Here is a 19,192-nt window from a genome sequence, read left to right as displayed (position 1 = left end):
ACCGTGTTAGCCAGGATGGTCTCGATCTCCTGACCTCGTGATCCTCCCGCGTCAGCCTCCCAAAGTGCTGGGATTACAGGCATGAACCACCGTACCTGGCCGATTTTTGTATTTTTAGTAGATAGGGTTTCGCTATGTTGACCAGGCTGGTCTCAATCTCCTGACCTCAAGTGATCCACCTAGCTCAGCCTCCCAAAGTGCTGGAATTATATAGTGAGCCACCATGCGTGGTAAATTATATCAATTTTAAAAAACCTTTTTGAAAATTGGTTAAGTCATGTAAATATTGATTTCTTAAAGGTGTTTTCATAAGTACAGAGAATATTCAAAGTTTCAGCAAAAACGTTAACAGCCCACTGATTGGTACTTATACCTTGCTGGTATAATTCATAATTGATTGTTCTTAGTCTCAGTTCAGTACATTGTGCTATGTATAGAAAATGTTGTATTTTCATTTTTAAAAATTATTATTATTACTATTTTGAGATGGAGTCTCACTCTGTCTCCCAGGCTGGACTGCAGTGGCACGGTCTTGGTTCACTGGCAACCTCCACCTCCCGGATACAAGTGATTCTTCTGCGTCAGCCTCCTGAGTAGCAGGGATTACAGGCACCCGCCACCATGCCTGGGTAATTTTTGTATTTTTTTTTTTTTTTTTTTGTAGAGACAGGGTTTCACCATGTTAGCCAGGCTGATCTTGAACTCCTGACCTCAAGTGATCCATTTGCCTCAGACTCCCAAAGTGCTGGAATTACAGATGTGAGCCATTGCGCCCAGCCCATTTAGAAAATTAAACCAGCCAGGCGCGGTGGCTCACACCTGTAATCCCAGCACTTTGGGAGGCCGAAGCGGGCGGATCACGAGGTCAGATTGAGACCATCCTGGCCAACATGGCGAAACTCCGTGTCTACTAAAAATACAAAAATTAGCCGGGTGTGGTAGTCCCAGCTACTCAGGAGGCTGAGGCAGGAGAATTGCTTGAGCCCAAGAGGCAGAGGTTGCAGTGAGCCCAGATTGTGTGCCATTGCACTCCAACCTGGACGACAGAGCAAGACTCCATCTCAAAAAAAAAAGAAAAATATAAGGAGTATTCACATTTCTATGAGATCTGTAAGTGTAGGTTAGAAAATTTAGTTAGCTATGTTTTGTAATAGTCATATAAATAAGCACAAAGACCCTCCATCCTTCTTTCCAGCACGTGACAGTGGAAGCAAAGGGTAATAAAGTAGATTTTTTGTTACTCTCATTGGTAAAAATAAATCTGTCTATGAGAAGGTTAACACTGAGTTTACCATCTTGATGATTCCATATGGTTCCTAGCAATTCTGATCTCAAGGTTGGTTGGCAGAATGTTTAGGTGTCTGGGTAGAATATCTTCTGTGCCTTTTCTGTGAATTGTAAAATTACATTTGGGAAATAAAGAAAAAAAATCCCTGATTATCCCACTACAGCAATACAACCACTGTAATCATTTTGGTATGCAGTTGTGTTGCATTATGTGAATTTTATGATTTTTGTATGTCCACCTGTGTTCATTTGAACTGTATCCCCTCCCCACTTCCCACACCCTGTTTTCTCACTCCTGGAGTGAGCCTGGGCAGTGGGGATGAGACTTGCCTTTGGCTTCAGTTTGTTTCCTTTTCTAAGTTTCTCTGAGTGGGCATTCACTGTGCTGGCTGTGATTCTGTTATTTAAAGCAATATATTTTCATACCTTATGGCCCTTAAATGCAAGCCAACCTCTTCATCTGGTGTCAACCAAAGGAAAAGTGATTTGTTGCAGCGCTGGAGGACAAACTGGCAATGTTGGACTTACCTAAATTGAAAGATGGTATGTTGTTCTTCACCTTGGGGTCTTTCAAGTATGATTTTGACAGTGCATGGTTTTTATCTCACATGCTGACTTTTGTCTCTAACTCCTGAGTTAGATGCAATTTAATTCCAGTACTTTTTCCTATATACATTTTACATAATTATCCATAAGGGTATGTTCATTTTTAAGGCTCTTAAAATATACTATATCAAGTATCTTTCCATATTGCTATACAGTTTTTGTAGCCGTCATTTATAACAGGACATTTTAGTTTTCATCTTTTCAGAAGAATTTTGGAGCTAGTATAATCAGCTCCTGAGAATGCTTTCTAATTTGCATACTCAGGTCTACTCACAATAGTTCTGCCATAGATATTTTAAAATAGAAGCAACTGTTATGCTGCTAAGTTGAATATTTCTTAACTAGGCTTATTAACAGGGGCATAGATGTATGTTTTCAGGCATATGGGACTCTTTCTGTAACCGAGCTTGTAGAGTTTAGAATTAAGATTATTTAAGTTAGTCTGTGATGTTGTTGAAGAGTGAGAGGCTAGAGTGTATGGTTAAAAACATCAACTTGAATCTGGACTGCTTGCATTTAAAACTCAGTATTGGTATTTACTTGGTTACTTTGACCAATTTACCTATCCTTTCTTTGCCTTCTTCTCCATGGCTAAAATCAGGCTAATAATATTTACCTCATAAGATAGTATTGTGAATATTAAATCAGTATATACAAAGTATTTAGAATAAAATCTTGAACCAACAAGTTCTATGTAAATATTACTTACTTTCATTGTCTATTTTTCTAATTGCTGAAAATCCTTATGGCACAATCATGAGTCTTGAACACACAAAATACCTTCTTTTTTTTTTTTTGTAAACGTTTTAGGCAGTATAGTTAAACCTTAAATTTCTGTTCTTGTTTGATAGCTAAAGTTTCAGTCAGAATAAATTCAGTGTTGGGCTTGTGAATATAATATTAAATCTGAAGTATGTTGTCAACATACAATATTGCAGGGTTGATGTCTAGAAATGCTATATTAGATTCCCATAATGTTTTCTGTATCTTTTTCTTCCCAGTGTCTACTTGTCCTTTAGCAAAGTGTGAACATTGTCATGAATCTTTTCTCTCTCTGTCCACAGATTCTGTGTGCTTCTCTGGGCCACAGTAGTTACTTCTTTAAGCACAGAAAGGAAACTTAGAGCTTTGCCAGTTTTGGTGTTTGTTCCCTATGTTTTTCATCCGGGCAGCTATGGGGAGGGTTGCTTTCCACACATCTGGGTACTCCACTGAGATGTTCTGTAGAAGTAATCAACACACTCGAGAGTACACCTGCTTGTTCCGTGGCTAACCCTTTCTGATTGTGGACATACATTTGAGTGTTTGCAGTGGATATTTGGTGCTAACAGGTGTCTTAGTTCCTTCTGTTATTCTGTAATGTTTCCCAAGAATATTCAGAGTTGTTTATAAAATGCAGAGTGATTTATGTATTAGGAGTTCACTGAGTTTGACCAAGAAGATTCACTTGAAAGGAATTAAGTAACAAAACAGTTTCCATTGTTAATAGGATATGCACGCTGTTTCTCTAAAGTACTTTTATTTCTTCGGAGTTATTAAGCAGAGGAGACTGATTTTGTGGTAAGTTTGGAGGGGTTAGTTTTAATCCATGTTGGTCAAAGTCGTGAAAGTAGATTAGAAAATCTGTTTCTCATCCTACAGTAGTGCTGAGGTTTCTAGTAGATTGTTTTTCTTCTTCCTAGTCATTTTCTGAAACTCGAAGCAAGGATCAACCCATACCATAGTAATGTTTCATAGTGAACTTGGAGTATTTAACAAGTCTAAAATCAAAGTTTATTATTAGTAGTAAAACATTTTAAAGCCATTCATTTCATGTGACAAGGAATCTTAACTCATTTCACCAAATGTGGTATGTTTTTAAACTTATACTTTCTATTGCTCTAGTTTTATTGATCTTTGATACATTGATTCAGTGATATCAGTTTCCTATTGTTATATATACTTTGTGGTCAGAATTATCATAGGGTTTCGTGTTTTTCTTTGCCTGAGTTTTGTTTCTCATCTGAACATCACATCTTTTTCTTGCTGTTGCATTTACACAGTGTCATTCTTAGAGATGAGCTTCTTTATCCTCTGAGGCAGTGGAGGAAGCATGGAAGCCACATGGGGAGCATTGCATTGACAAGTTTATTTTTGTAGTCACATGGTGGCAGTGTCAGGGAAATTACAGGAACTGGTTAGATTCGAGTTCAGCAACCTATAAATCCCAGGACTTCCCAGTCTCGTGGATCATAGGACCTCAGGTGATCCGCCTGCCTTGGCCTCCCAAAGTGCTGCAAGTGACACTTGCTTAGGAGTAAGGTGAAGGGTATTTTATAGCTCTAATGGTTTGTACAATTCTTAAACATGTATTGATTGCTAACAACTGCTGTCTTTCTCCCAGCTTGCCCCACCACCAGTCTTTGTGCATAAGCACAATTTTGGACACAGTTATTTGTACTTATTTATGCTTTTACACCTTCTTCCTTTTATAAAGATTTTAGCTGGTTTATGACTTGAGTTGAAACAAGGAAAAAAAGAGGAGACCTGAAATGGTCTGTCCCCTGCCAACCAGAAGCCTCCTGTGGTATCCAAACAGAATAGTTGCCTCAGTCTGTCAGCACTTCTGTCTTTGAAGGTGGTTTCTGCTTGAAAAGTGGTGACTATTAGCATAGCCTGGGGATAATTGCTTTTTTTTCTTTTGGGATACTTTTTTTTTTTTCTAGATACTTTCTTGCTCTTGTCGACTTTGTTTTTCTGAAAGATTTAGCCTGTGGTTAAAATGTTTCGGGTCCCCACATGAACTCTCTGTGGGATTACCCAATTCTGGGGTACCTTCACCAGATCACCAGTGCTAAAGAGGGCAAAGGATCTTCTTGGTTAATAGAAAAGACTATTTTGGAATGAATCTCAAAGTCCAGAAACATCGAGACTTTCCTTCAGTACTTTTTTCTATTTGGGGTAGCAACTTTACTTAGTGTAGGGGAGGGACGGGTTAGTTGGGAGGGCTTGTGTTTAAGGGGTTCAGAAACAGGGGATTTAAGTGTGTCTTTTGTGTTTGCAAGGCACTAACACCACTCCCGTCTGTATTTAAATGCTGTCCCCAGGTTACGACTATGGCTATGTCTGCGTGGAGTTTTCACTCTTGGAAGATGCCATCGGATGCATGGAGGCCAACCAGGTTGCTTTATACTTCGGTCAAATGATGCTGGAAGGATATATTTTTTTATATATGGGGAGGGAGGGTTTCAAATGATTTCACTTTGGAAAGGTACAAGAAGTCTATCTTTGGAGCATACTGCATTCCAACCATCAATTGTGAGGAAAATTTTTAAAAAGGCTGGAAAGCTTTCTCTAGAAAACTTAATGGGCACAGAGTGCATTTTAAAAGCTGGAGCCCAGTTGCTTTTGGATTAGATTCCAAAGACAATAGTTGGGGGGGAAAAAATTACACATCTGGAGTGTTTCCTCTTGGAGTGTGACTGAGATGGTAATCCTGATGCAAAGAATGATCCTTGATTGTCTGTGACCCCAAGGATCTGCCTAGCACAGAAATTCTAAGTCAATAGTTACACCCAGACCTAGGGTGAAGACCTCAGATGGTGACTCCTATGGCATCAGGTCCTGCCTGCAGGGACTACTTCCAAAAGAGAGCTATCAGGGAAGAGAGAGGAGTGGATTGTTGGTGTCTATTGCATTCATCATTGTTCTTTGCCAGTTGGAGTTGCATACTCAAGTCCTTGGCTGCGTATAGTCAGAGCTGATGAATCAGAATCTGTACTCACCTTACGTTTGAACTATCTGGAGTGATTCAGCTTGCCACCTAGATTTTTCATCTATGTCTTTAATTGAACCCTGCCTGGTAGTTTTGGGAGGAATTTATAAATGGGTAGAATCCTTCCTGTTACGGTATTTCCTTGGGGAAAGTTGTTTTCTTTGAGTTGTTTCAGTTCCTCCGTCTGTAAAGTAGGAAAAGAAACTTAGGAATGTAGTTTGATTTTTTTTTTTTTTAATGTATCCACTGCCTATACTTAATAGTGTGAATACAGTGGGCCCAGAATCTTTTTTTTTTTTTTTGCTCTTGTTGCCAAGGCTGGATTGCAATGGTGTGATCTCGGCTTACTGCAACCTCCGCCTCCCTGGTTCAAGCGATTCTATCTCAACCTACTGAGTAGCTGGGATTATAGGCATGTGCCACCATGCCCGACTAGTTTTGTATTTTTAGTAGAGATGGGGTTTGTCCACGTTGGTCAGGCTGGTCTCGAACTCCCGACCTCAGGTGATCCACCTACCTTGGCCTCCCAGAATGCTGGGATTACAGGCATGAGCCACTGTGCCCAGCCAGGCCCAGAATCTTAAAAGAAGGCTCTGCCAGGGAAGAGTAGTTATTACATGAGAACTCTTCTCCTTCTGTAGCCTGATGCTTTATTCAGCTTTGTTTAACTCAGTGTGGCTCATTATACGTACTTTTCTCTTCTTGGCCAAGTTCTCCTCTTATGGGTATGGAGATGACATGCTGTAAATGCTTTGGGAGCAAGCACTCATTAGAGAAGACTTCTGATGTGTCCTTACCTTGTTAGTAGTCTAAGCTTATCAGATCCTTAGAGAATGACGGGCTTAGGACTGTATACCCTAGATTTAAGAGGGTTCTCATTGACCATTTGTTCAGTGTCCATCACTGAATCACTTACCAAATACAGTTGACACTCTGTCCACAGGTTCCACACCCATAGATTCAACCAACTGCTGATTGAACATATTCAGGAAAAAGATACATTAATAATACAACAATAAAAAATAATACAGGTCAGGAGTGGTAGCTTACCTCTGTAATCCCAACATTTTGGGAGGCCCAGATGGGAGGATTGCTTGAGGCCAGGAGTTCGAGACCAGCCTGGGCAACATAGGGAGACTCCATCTCTACAAAAAATAAAAGTGAAAGATGTAGCCAAGTGTGGTGACGTGAACCTGTAGTCCTATCAACTTGGGAGGCTAAGATGAGAGGATTACTTGAGCCCAGATTGAGACTGCAGTGAGCTGTGATCACTCTGCTGCACTCTAGCCTGGGGTGACAGAGTGAGACCCCATCTCAAAAAACAAACAAAAAAGTACAGTTAGCTATTTATATAGTCTTTATTAGGTATTAGATATTATAAGTAATTTAGAGATGGTTTAAAGTATATTGGAGGATGTGTGTAGGTTGTATGCAAATACCATGTGATTTTATATAAGGGACTTGAGCGTCCTGAGATTTTTGTGTCCTTGTGGGTCCTGGAACCAATTCCCCATGGACACCAAGGGACAACTGTACTAATCACATGTCAGAAACTGCTACATGCCAATTTTGAAGAGAAGAAAAAAGCTTCCAATCTATGTGCTTACGATGGATCCTATTCTGACAATCTGTCCAATTTTGAGAACACTCATTAATTCATAGGCAACTTGTTCTTATCAGTGAATAGTGATTAAGTCCTTTGCCTCTGTACTGAGTACTCAATGTAATAACTGATAGCTGAATGCTGTAAAGAAAACGAAGCAGGGTATCGGGAGAATGCATCATGGTGGCAATTTTAGAGGGGTGGTCAGGGAAACTTCTTGAGGAGTGACATACATGTGAGTTGTGACTCATGGTGAATAATGTATCCAGAACACTTACTATAGTACCCTGCACTTGGTAGCATTTGAATTAATTTGAAATTCGATGTCCTTCTTTCTTTCTCTTACCCTCTTCCACATGTCAAGTAATTTCCAATTATAAATTGTGTGTGTGTGTGTGTGTGTGTGTGTGTGTGTGTGTGTGTGAGAGAGACAGAGTCCAACCAGGCTGGAGTGCAGTGGTGTAATCTTGGCTGACTACAATCTTAACCGCCCGGGTTCCAGAGATCCTGCTGTCTCAGCCTCCCCAGTAGCTGGGACTACAGGTGTACACCACCACGCTTGGGTAAATTTTTTTTTCTTTTTTTTTTGAAATGGAGTCTCGCTCTGTTGCCCAGGCTGGAGTGCAATGGCACGATCTCAGCTCGTTGCAACCTCTACCTCCTGGATTCAAGTGATTCTCCTGCCTCAGCCTCTTGAGTAGCTGGGATTACAGGTGTCCGCCACCACATCTGGTTAATTTTTGTATTTTTAGTAGAGACGGGGTTTCACCATGTTAGCCAACTCCTGACCTCAGGTGATCCACCTGCCTTGGCCTCCCAAAGTGCTGGGATTACAGGTGGTGAGCTACCATGTCCTGCCAACTTTTGTATTATTAGTAGAGATGGAGTTCCACCATGTTGGCCAGGCTGGTCTTGAACTCCAGACCTTAGGTGATTTGCCTGCCTTGGGCTCCCAAGGTGCTGGTATGACAGGCATGAGCCCCCGTGCCTGGCCTCCAATTATAATTCTAAGAAAATAAATTTATTTTTATATCTGAAGTTTATTAAAACTAATTCTTTAAGGAAATGGATGTGGATTAAGCTCCTTACGACATAGTAAACAATCTTATGAGAGACATAAGAATGTGAGGCTGGCCGGGCGCGGTGGCTCAAGCCTGTAATCCCAGCACTTTGGGAGGCTGAGACGGGCGGATCACGAGGTCAGGAGATCGAGACCATCCTGGCTAACATGGTGAAACCCCGTCTCTACTAAAAAATACAAAAAACTAGCCGGTGGAGGTGGCGGGCGCATATAGTCCCAGCTACTCGGGAGGCTGAGGCAGGAGAATGGCGTAAACCCGGGAGGCGGAGCTTGCAGTGAGCTGAGATCCGGCCACTGCACTCCAGCCTGGGCGACAGAGCGAGACTCCGCCTCAAAAAAAAAAAAAAAAAAAAAAAAAAAAAAAGAAAAAAGAATGTGAGGGAAGAAGTCCTAACTCCTCAGGGTGAATAAAGTAAATATTTTGGGAGGCTGAGGCGGGCGGATCCCGAGGTCAGGAGATCAAGATCATCCTGACCAACAAGATGAAACCCTGTCTCTACTAAAATACAAAAAATTTAGCCAGGCGTGGTGGCGCGTGCCTGTAGTCCCAGCTACTCGGGAGGCTGGGGCAGGATAATTGCTTGAATCCAGGAGGTGGAGGTTGCGGTGAGCCAAGATCACGCCACTGCACTCCAGCCTGCTGACAGAGCAAGACTCCGTCTCAAAAAAACAATAAAATTAAATAAATAAATAAATAAATAAATAAATAAAAAGATAAAGTAAATATCTGTGGAGGATAAAATGTGTTTGTAGGCCGGGCACTGGCTCAAGCTTGTAATCCCACCACTTTGGGAGATTGAGACAGGAGGACCACTTGAGCTCAAGAGTTTGAAATGAGCATGGGGCAAATAGTAAGACCCTGTCTAAATTTTAAAAAAAAAGTCTCTGTCTATCTTTTCCCCCAGTTTTACTTACAGACGAAATTGGTACAGATTCTGAGTCACCACGGTCTGCTTGGCAACTCTTAGAGCCTGAGTGTGTGTGTGCCTCTGAGAAGGTTACTCCAAAGTACTTTAGGTTGAGTTTTTTGTAACTCTTTGCTATCCTGACACTTGATGTGAAATGTCTTTTATTTCATTGCCGGGTACTTGTAGGCCTAGGGGATGGAAATAAAGGAACTTTCTGCTAGCTTGCTTTGTCAAATATTGTTGGGTATGTGTGCCCTCGTGAAGTTGCTCAAGATGATAACCAAGGTCCCTCTAGCCTTTTCCCAGTGCCTATATCAAGCTGTCAAACAGTAGAATGCTCTGCAGCAGTACTGAGCTTTGTGGCTGTGGTGACCCACCAGGGTATCACTTAGGCAACAGCTGTCTGTCTGGGGAAATAAGAATGTATGAATCTGTTAGCCTATACCATCACCATTTCCATCTAGGAGAAGGGGGCAGCCAGCAAACACTGTCAGGCAGAGCCTTTCATTCCACCCTTCCTGCAAAGTGTATTTCTAGCCCTGTCATATGCCCTTGGCTTTCTTTGTTGTCAAGTCTCTGGGAGATTGAGGGTATGTATTATCTCCTGCTTTGTGTGCCATTGCACTGGGACTTGGGGAGGGGAGTAAGAAGTATTGTGTTAAAATGTTAATCCCTTTCAGTGGTTGCCCAGTTGTGAGTACTAGCCCTCTCAGACTGTTGGCATTTGATGTGCAGGAATTAACATTTTATTTTCTCAAATATGCTGGTGTGATGCTTGTTGTCTGTTCTTATTTGGCCAAATTAGTCACTAAAGTGCCCTTATAGAAGATAACTCTGGGAGACGTATGTATTTCTCTGAAAAAAAATTTTTTTTTCAGTTTTTTGAGACGGAGTCTCACTCTGTTGCCCAGGCCGGAATGCAGTGGCACGATCTCGGCTCACTGCAAGCTCCACCTCCTGGGTTCACGCCATTCTCCTGCCTCAGCCTCCCGAGTAGCTGGGACTACAGGCGCCCGCTGCCACGCCTGGCTAAAGTTTTTGTATTTTTAGTAGACACGGGGTTTCACCATGTTAGCCAGGATGTTCTCGATCTCCTGACCTCGTGATCCACCCACCTCGGCCTCCCAAAGTTCTGGAATTACAGGCTTGAGCCATCGCGCCCGGCCTTATTTCTCTGAAATTTTTATTATCCTTTCCTTTTCCCTTTCCCTTTCCTTTTCCCTTTCCTTTCCTTTCCCATTTTTTCTCTCCTTTTTCTCTTCTCCTTTCCTTTCCTGCCCTGTCCTGTCCTTTTTTCTTTTTTCTTTTCTTATCTTATTGGAGACAAGGTCTCCTTCTGTCACCCAGGCTGGAGTGTAGTGGTGCGATCATGGCTCACTGCAGCTTCAATCTACTGTGCTGAAGTGATCCTTCCAACTCAGTTCTGTTTAGTAGCTGGAACTACCACCACCACACCTGGCTAATTTTTTTTTTTTTTTTTTTTGTAGAGACAGGGTTTTGCCACATTCCCAAGGCTGGTCTTGAACTCCTGGATTCAAGCAATTTACCCATCTCGGCCTCCCAAAGCACTGGGATTCCAGGTGTGAGCCACTATGCCTGGCCTATTTTTAAATTTTTATTTTTTGGAGACTTAGGGTTCTATTTTGTTGCTCAGGCTGGAGTGCAGTGGTACGATGAGAGCTCATTGCAGCTTTAAACTCCTGGGCTTAAGCAATCCTCTCACCTCAGCCTTCCGAGTAGCTGGACTACAGGCACCTGCCACCATGTTCGACTAATTAAAGAAAAAAATCTGTTCATAAAGATGGGGTCTTTCTGTGTTGCCCAGGCTGCTTTTGAACTCCTTGCCTCAAGTGATCCTCCCACCTGGACCTCCCAAAGTGCTGGGATTATAAGCATGAGCCAGTGCGCCCAGCCTTACTCACCTTTTGTATGACACTATCAGTCTTTCTAAAGTGCAAAGAAAAAGGGTTCTGTTATCATCTGATGTGAAAATTCCTTTAAACATTGACTTTTTCTGGTGTGAGGAATGAAGGCTATGGAATACATGAAGTTTTATGAAATAGTGTTTTTGTGTGTGTGTGTATCAACAAAATTAAGAGAGTTTGGGTTATCGAAAATACAAGAGTGTTTTTGAAAGTATGTGTAGGAAGCCAAATCTCAAATATAGTCTGTCCTTGTGATTAAAATTAGAGCAATGGGGAAGCCAGGTGTGATGGCTCACACCTGTATTCCCAGCACTTTTGGAGGCTATGACAGGAGGATCACTTGAGCCCAGGAGTTGAGTCCAGGCCTGGGTAACGTAGCGAGACCTCATCTCTACAAAACATCGTTAAAAATTAGCTGGGTGTGGTGGCACATGCCTATTGTCCCAGCTATTTGGAAGGCTAAAGTGGTAGGATCGCTTGAGCCTGGGAGGTCAAATCTACAGTGAGCCATGATTGTGCCACTGCTCTCAAACCTGGATGACAGAATGAGAGATAGTGCCTCAAAAAAAAAAAAAAAAAAAAAAAGCCACAGAGAAAGCTTATGTTTTTAGTGATGAGAATGCTATTTGTGAGGCCATGATGGAAAAAATTGGTGAAGAACCTAGTTTGTTGGAAACTTAAGTTGGTAGTAAAGACATAATACTATCTGAAACACTTTAGTACTTAAATTGTGTGCGTTCCAAGCAACGAAACCAATCTGTAGGTTGAAGGTTGTAGTGTTACCTAAACAACTGTCACCCCAAAACCACTTCATTGAGGAGTATCCGGCTTCCTAGCCAGAGCTCAACTGTGTAACTTATGGCTTGAATCATGCCATTCTTCCTGGAAACTTCAATTTCAGTACTTTTTCCTGATCACCCTCAGTAGAGTAGTAGTAGAAACACGGGGAACTGCATTCTAAAATGAGTGTATAGGTTCATATCCTAACTAGAAAAAACATTAAAACAATTTATGAGTACAAACCAAGGATTATTGAAGAGTCTTGCTCTCAAGAGAGTTGGGGTATTCAAGAAAATTAAAAATGAATTTAGGCTGGGCATGGTGGTTCACATCTGTAATCCTAGCACTTTGGGAGGCCGAGGTGGGCGGATCATGAGGTCAGGAGATCGAGACCATCCCAACTAATACAGTGAAACCCTGTCTCTACTAAAAATACAAAAAATTAGCCAGGCATGGTGGTGGGCGCCTGTAGTCCCAGCTACTTGGGAGGCTGAGGCAGGAGAATGGCATGAACCCGGGAGGCGAAGCTTACAGTGAGCCAAGATCGCGCCACTCTACTCCACCTTGGGGAACAAAGCGAGACTCTATCTCAAAAAAAAAAGTGAATTTAAGGATTGATGACTTGATTACACATTTTGGCTATATATCCACTGATTGAGGCTTTTTTTTTTTTTTTTTTGAGATGGAGTCTCACTGTGTCGCCCAGGCTGTAGCGCAGAGGTGCTCACTGCAACCTCTGCCTCCTGGGTTCAAGTGATTCTCCTGCCTCAGCCTCCCGAGTAGCTGGGATTACAGGCATGTGTCACCATGCCTGGCTAATTTTTGTATTTTCAGTAGAAACGGAGTTTCACCATGTTGGCCAGGCTGGTCTTGAACTCCTGACCTCAGGTGATCCACCCGTCTCGGCCTTCCAGAGTGCTGGGATTACACATGTGAGAGCCACTGTACCCAGCCCAGTGACTGAGACTCAATGACTTGAAGCAGTATAATGTAGCAGTATAACATAATATTCTGGAAGCAGACTATTGGGGGTTGCATTTCCGCTCCATCACTTTCTAAGGTGTACTTGAACAAGTGGCTTAACCTCTCTGTGTTTTAATGTACTCTCACATACGTCTAGGGATTAAATAAGTTAATGCATGTAAGGTGATTAGAACTGGGGCTGGCACAGAGTGAACGTTGAGTGTGTCTTTGTTGTTATCACAACAACTTCTCATCTGAAACAAAGTCTTAAGTTACTGCAGCTCTGGTCTTGGCTTAATGGAGTATATGACAAAAAGGATTTGGTGGCAGTGCCTAGGAGGATTTTTTTTTTCTTTTCCCCATCAACAGTACTTCTCATTTAGCCTGTTGATTGATACTGATTATCAGGGGACTCCTTCCAGGCTCCCCTAGTTGGAGGTTTTTCTTTTTTCTTCTTTTTCTTTTTTTGAGACAGGGTCTCATTCTATCTCCTAGGCTGGAGTACAGTGGTGCGATTTCAGCTCACTGCAACCTCCATTTCTGGGGCTCAAGCCACTCTCGTGCCTCAGCCTCCCGAGTAGCTGTGGCTATAGATGCGTGCCTGGCTAATTTTTGTGTTTTTGTAGCACAGGGTTTTGCCATTTGGAAGGCTGAAGTGGGAGGATCGCTTGAGGCTGGGAGGTCAAATCTATAGTGAGCCGTGATTGTGCCACTGCACTCCAACCTGGATGACAGAATGAGAGATAGTGCCTCAAAAAAAAAAGAGCAACAGAGAAAGCTTATGTTTTTAGTGATGAGAATGCTATTTGTGAGGCCATGATGGAAAAAATTGGTGAAGAACCTAGTTTGTTGGAAACTTAAGTTGGTAGTAAAGACATAATACTATCTGAAACACTTTAGTACTTAAATTGTGTGCATTCCAAGCAACAAAACCAATAATCTGTAGGTTGAAGGTAGGCTGGTCTGGAACTGCTGAGGTCAAAGTGATCCACCTACCTCAGCCTCTCAAAGTGCTGGGATTCCAGGAGTGAGCTACCATGTCCGGCCCTTAGTAAGAGTTTCTGCTGCCTTAGCCTTCAAGACAGAATCTTAATTTTTTTTTTTTTTTTTTGAGACGGAGTCTGGCTCTGTTGCCCAGGCTGGAGTGCAGTGGCGCGATCTTGGCCCACTGCAAGCTCCACCTCCCGGGTTCACACCATTCTCCTGCCTCAGCCTCCCGAGTAGCTGGAACTACAGGCGCCCGCCACCACGCCCGTCTAATTTTTTTGTATTTTTAGTAAAGACGGAGTTTCACCATGTTAGCGAGGGTGGTCTAGATCTCCTGACCTCGTGATCTGCCCGCCTCGGCCTCCCAAAGTGCTGGGATTACAGGTGTAAGCCACCAGCCCTAGCCATGAGAATCTTAAATTTTCTAAAGAGAAAGAGTAGGAGACAGACAGTACCACATGGAGTATGGTTAGGCCATGTAGGAAATCTAGCCTGTAGCTTTAAAATCCTAAGTTCTAAATTAGTTGGATATGGTGGTCCCCACCTGTAGTCCTAGCTACTCCAGAGGCTGAGGTAGGAGGATCGATTGTGTCCAGGAGTTCAAGGTTGCAGTGAGCTGTGATGGTGCCACTGCACTCCAGCCTGGGCAACAGAGTGAGATGCTGTCTCTCAAAGCAAAACACCCTAAGCTCTGATAACCAGCCCATTATTTGCCACATCTCAGGCTCTTTAATTATGAGAGGTACTCTAAACTGGATTCATTTTAATTCTCTCGAATTTGAAAAATAAACATTTATCATTTGGCAGTTTTAAGGGAACTTTCTGATATGTGTCCTACAATGGGTTTATAATTATTTTTGTCACAAATCATGGTTTATTTCTATGGATTAAAGTAGTTTAATTCTTAATTTGTTCTAAATTAGAAATATACCTGTATATTTTAACCTTGTGCCTCTGTGTTATCTTATCTCATTGGCTCAGGGGTCGTACAAAGGCGTAGTTCATTTTGTGATCTTGATTATAACTTTGGTTTATCACCTTTTGTACTTTCAGATGGTATAGGGTTTATAGCACAGAAAGATTTAGAATTTCAGCTTCATTACCTCCTGACTCTTTTGTAACTGTTTTTTGTTTTGTTTTGTTTTGTTTCGTTTTTCTTTTTCGAGGTGGATCTTGCTCTGTTGCCCAGGCTGGAGTGCAGTGGTGTGATCTGGGCTTACTGCAACCTCCACCTCCTGAGTTCAAGCGATTCTCCTGCCTCAGCCTCCCGAGTAGCTGGGATTACGGGCATGCCCCACCACACCCAGCTAATTTTTGTATTTTAGTAGAGATGGGATTTCACCATGTTGGCCAGGCTGGACTTGAACTCCTGACCTCAGGTGATCTGCCTACCTTGGCCTTTCAAAGTTTTGGGATTACAGGTGTGAGCCACTGTGCCTGGCCTCTCTTTTGTAACTTCTGAACCTCAGTTTTCTCATCTGTGAAATGAAAGGATAATTATAATACCAGCCATAGTGCAGTTGTGAGGTTAGCGTATGTATTATTTGTAAAATGGTCAGTATGATAACTGGCATGTGGTAAGTGCTCTGTAGTAAAGGGTGATTCTTAACACTGGACTCTGCTTGGTTGTACCAACTCCTCTTTTTCCTTGGCTCCTTATCCACCTCTTGGGGTTCAGAGTTGGCTGAAAGTGGCAGGCATTGCTGCTTTGGGTGGCAGCTTGATTTTAGACAGCCAGTTCACATAGTGCTTTTGTTCAGGACCTCTCGGGATTTCTAGATAGACAGCAAGAGAGTTGGGGTAGCACCTGTCGTAAAGTGTCTAAGGAATGAGTACGCAAGCATTCAGCCATTTGAGGGCAGAAGACCATGACCATACCTGCCTCCCTACAGTAAACAGCCTGTTGTTTTTGCAGGTAGCATTGCAGTTAGTTCTTTTATCAGAAAATTCTTGTAGGCTGCAGGTGACATTGAGTGTTATTAGGCATCTTCTTCATTCGAGTTGAACTTGGAAGTTACAGTATATCTTTATGTCACCTTTTCCACAGGTGTTAAGCTGTTGTCATTCATCCTGTAGTGCATAGATTTTATATGCATATTTCTTGTTAAGTATATTGATGAACTGATAATTAGTTTTTCTATAATAATATTTATTTTATATTTTATTTTATTGAGACAGAGTCTTGCTCTGTCACCCAAGCTGGAGTGCAGTGGCATAATCATGGCTCACTGCAGCCTCAACCTCCTGGGCTCAAGCCATCCTCCCCACCTCAGCCTTCTGAATAGCTGGGACTACAGGTGTGCGCCACCACACCAGGCTAATTTTGAGGGGGTGGAGGGGAGGTAGAGATGAGATCTTACTCTGTTGTCCAGGCTGGCCTTTTGATCCTGGACTCAAGCAGTACTGCCTCAGACTCACAAAGTGCTGGAATTACAGGTGTGAGCCACTGTATCCAGGCTAGAATAATTATTTTTTATTTTTATTTATTTATTTATTGAGACAGTTTTGCTCTTGTTACCCAGGCTGGAGTGCAGTGGTGCAGTCTTGGCTCACTGCAACCTCCGCCTCCTGGGTTTAAGTGATTCTCCTGCCTCCGCCTCCCAAGTAGCTGGAATTACAGGTATACCACCACACCTGGCTAATTTTTGTATTTTTAGTAGCGACAAGGGTTTCACCATGTTGGCCAGGCTGCTCTTGAACTCCTGACCTCAGGTGATCCACCTGCCTCGGCCTCCCAAAGTGCTGAGATTACAGGCATGAACAATGGTGCCCAGCCAGAATAATTAGTTTTAATCTCACATGGTGAGATTTGTGATGCCAATTTTGTGTACTAATGATGTATATATTACCAAAATCTGTGGTCAAGTGAAATTTGTGATTAATCTTTGTAAATGCTATTTCCAAAGGAAAACATGTAGGAGAAAAGGTGATGTATCACAGAATGTAGAGTAGTGGTTACTGGGCACAAGGGTGGCGGGGGAGTTGGGGGAGTGGCGGGAGAGGATAGAGAATGATAACTGATTGATACAGGGAATCTTTTTTGGGATGAGAAAAATATTCTAGAATTAAATAGTGATGGTGGTTGATCAAGCTTGTGCATGTACTAAAAGACATTAAATTGTATATACTTTAAAACAGTGGATTTTACAGTATGTGAATTTTATCTCAATTTTTTAAAAAGCCTTTAAATCTAGTATGAAACTTTTTTTTAAGGCCAGGCGGGGTGGCTCACACCTGTAATCCCAGCACTTTGGGAGGCTGAGGCGGGCAGATCACCTGAGATTAGGTATTCTAGACCAGCCTGGCCAACATGGCGAAACCCTGTGTCTACCAAAAATACGAAAATTAGCCTGGCGTGGTGGTGTGTTCCTGTAGTCCCAGCTACTCGGGAGGCTGAGGCAGGAGAATTGCTTGAACCCAGGAGGTAGAGGTTGCAGTGAGCTGAGATTGCACCACTGCACTCCAGCCTGGGCAACAGAGCAAGACTGTCTAAAAAAAAAAAAAAAAAAAAGTTTTTTTGTAGAGTTCCAGCAAAATGGGAATGAGTCCAGATCTAAAATAATGTACAGATTCATTTACCACCCTCCATCCTACCCCAGTCCCCCAAAAAGATTGTCTATCAGTTTGTCAGAAAGTTAGAGTAAAATGGTCTTAAAATGCATCAGGAGGGCTGGTCACAGTGACTGATGCCTGTAGTTTCAGCTACTCAGGAGGCTGAGGTGGGAGGATCACTTGAGCCCAGGTCGCCTGACCTCGTGATCCACCCACCTTGGCCTCCCAAAGTGCTGGGAATACAGGCGTGAGCCACCGCACCTGGCCCATTCTAAATTTTTTAAAAAGTGATTTCAGACTTATGAAAAAGTTGCAAAAATTCCTGTGTTCTTTTCACCTAGATTCTTCTTTTTTTTTTTTTTTGAGACAGAGTTTTGCTCTCGTTGCCCAGGCTGGAGTGCAATGGAGCGATCTCGGCTCACCGCAGCCTCCCCCTCCCGGGTTCAAGTGATTCTCCTGCCTCAGCCTCCCAAGTAGCTGCGATTATAGCCATGCACCACCACGCCCAGCTAACTTTATATTTTTTAGTAGAGACTGGGTTTCTCCATGTTGGTCAGGTTGCTCTTAAACTCCCGATATCAGGTGATCTACCCACCTCGGCCTCCTAAAGTGCTGATATTACAGGTGTGAGGTACAGTGCCAGGCCCACCCAGATTCTTTTTAGCACATTTGAATGCAGATTTTTGAATAGTTACAATCTCTTCTCATTGAAAAAGGAACATCATTTGACTTGACCTCCCACCAGACACTTCCTCTGAGGTTGGATGGAGGTGCTTAAAGGTTGCTGTAGATGGTGTGTGAATTTCCACTGGGTTGAGTGGATGATGTATATGGAAGGCGATTGGGATTTACTTTGTCAGTGTCTCTGAGAGGTCTGCCACTGGGCTTTGTCAGGTGCTGGGGTTGAAGGTCAAGAAGTAGGGCAACATCTAAAGCTTCCACTCCTGGGCACTGTGAGGTTTTTATAGGTCTTAAAAAAAAACAGTGAATAGGCTGAACACGGTGGCTCACGCCTGTAATCCCAGCACTTTCGGAGGCCGAGGCAAGAGATCAAGAGGTCAAGACCACCCTGGCCTCATGGTGAAACCCCATCTCTACTAAAAATACAAAAATTAGCTGGACATGGTGGCACGCGTCTATAGTCCCAGCTACTTGAGAGGCTGGGGCATGATAATCACTTGAACCCTGGAGGTGGAGGTTGCAGTGAGCCGAGATCTCGCCACTACACTCCAGCCTGGTGACAGAGCGAGACGCCGTCTCAAAAATATGTTCTTCGTGAGACAGGAGGCATTTGGATGCCTGATAGAAAAAGAGGAGGGACTATGTGCTAGTCAGCTTTAGACTGAGAAGCAACAGCAACCATGGCAAAGGGGAAGCAGACTTGCCCTGACTGGCCTTGATAATGTTATTCGTCAGGCAGTGGCTCTTTTTTTTTTTTTTTTTTTTTTTTTTTGAGGCGGAGTTTCACTCTGTCGCCCAGGCTGGAGTGCAGTGGCCGGATCTCAGCTCACTGCAAGCTCCGCCTCCCGGGTTCACGCCATTCTCCTGCCTCAGCCTCCCGAGTAGCTGGGACTACAGGCGCCCGCCACCTCGCCCGGCTAGATTTTTTTTGTATTTTTTAGTAGAGACGGGGTTTCACCGTGTTAGCCAGGCTGGTCTTGATCTCCTGACCTCGTGATCCGCCCGTCTCGGCCTCCCAAAGTGCTGGGATTACAGGCTTGAGCCACCGCGCCCGGCCCAGGCAGT

At 43.0% G+C, this 19,192-nt stretch overlaps 1 protein-coding gene across 9 annotated transcripts in view; it reads left to right on the top strand.

Moving 5' to 3' along the window:
* Nucleotides 1-19,192, top strand: part of RBM6 (RNA binding motif protein 6) — a 123,450-nt gene that overhangs the window by 46,322 nt on the left and 57,936 nt on the right. For 4 of the 9 annotated variants that reach the window (XM_038003891.2, XM_038003890.2, XM_038003892.2 and 1 more), the window contains exon 6: nt 4,980-5,053. The exons of 4 other annotated variants lie outside the window; for them this stretch is intronic. In XM_038003891.2, coding sequence (XP_037859819.1) covers nt 4,980-5,053 — 74 coding nt within the window. Of the gene's footprint in view, nt 1-4,979; nt 5,054-19,192 lie in introns of those variants that run through there. One more of the 9 variants, XM_073010156.1, reaches the window with a different exon arrangement.

This window comes from Chlorocebus sabaeus, chromosome 22, assembly GCF_047675955.1.
Source record: "Chlorocebus sabaeus isolate Y175 chromosome 22, mChlSab1.0.hap1, whole genome shotgun sequence".
NCBI lineage: Eukaryota > Metazoa > Chordata > Mammalia > Primates > Cercopithecidae > Chlorocebus > Chlorocebus sabaeus.
Note: the sequence above shows the minus strand (reverse complement) of the source record. Positions and strands in the feature narration are given on the sequence as shown.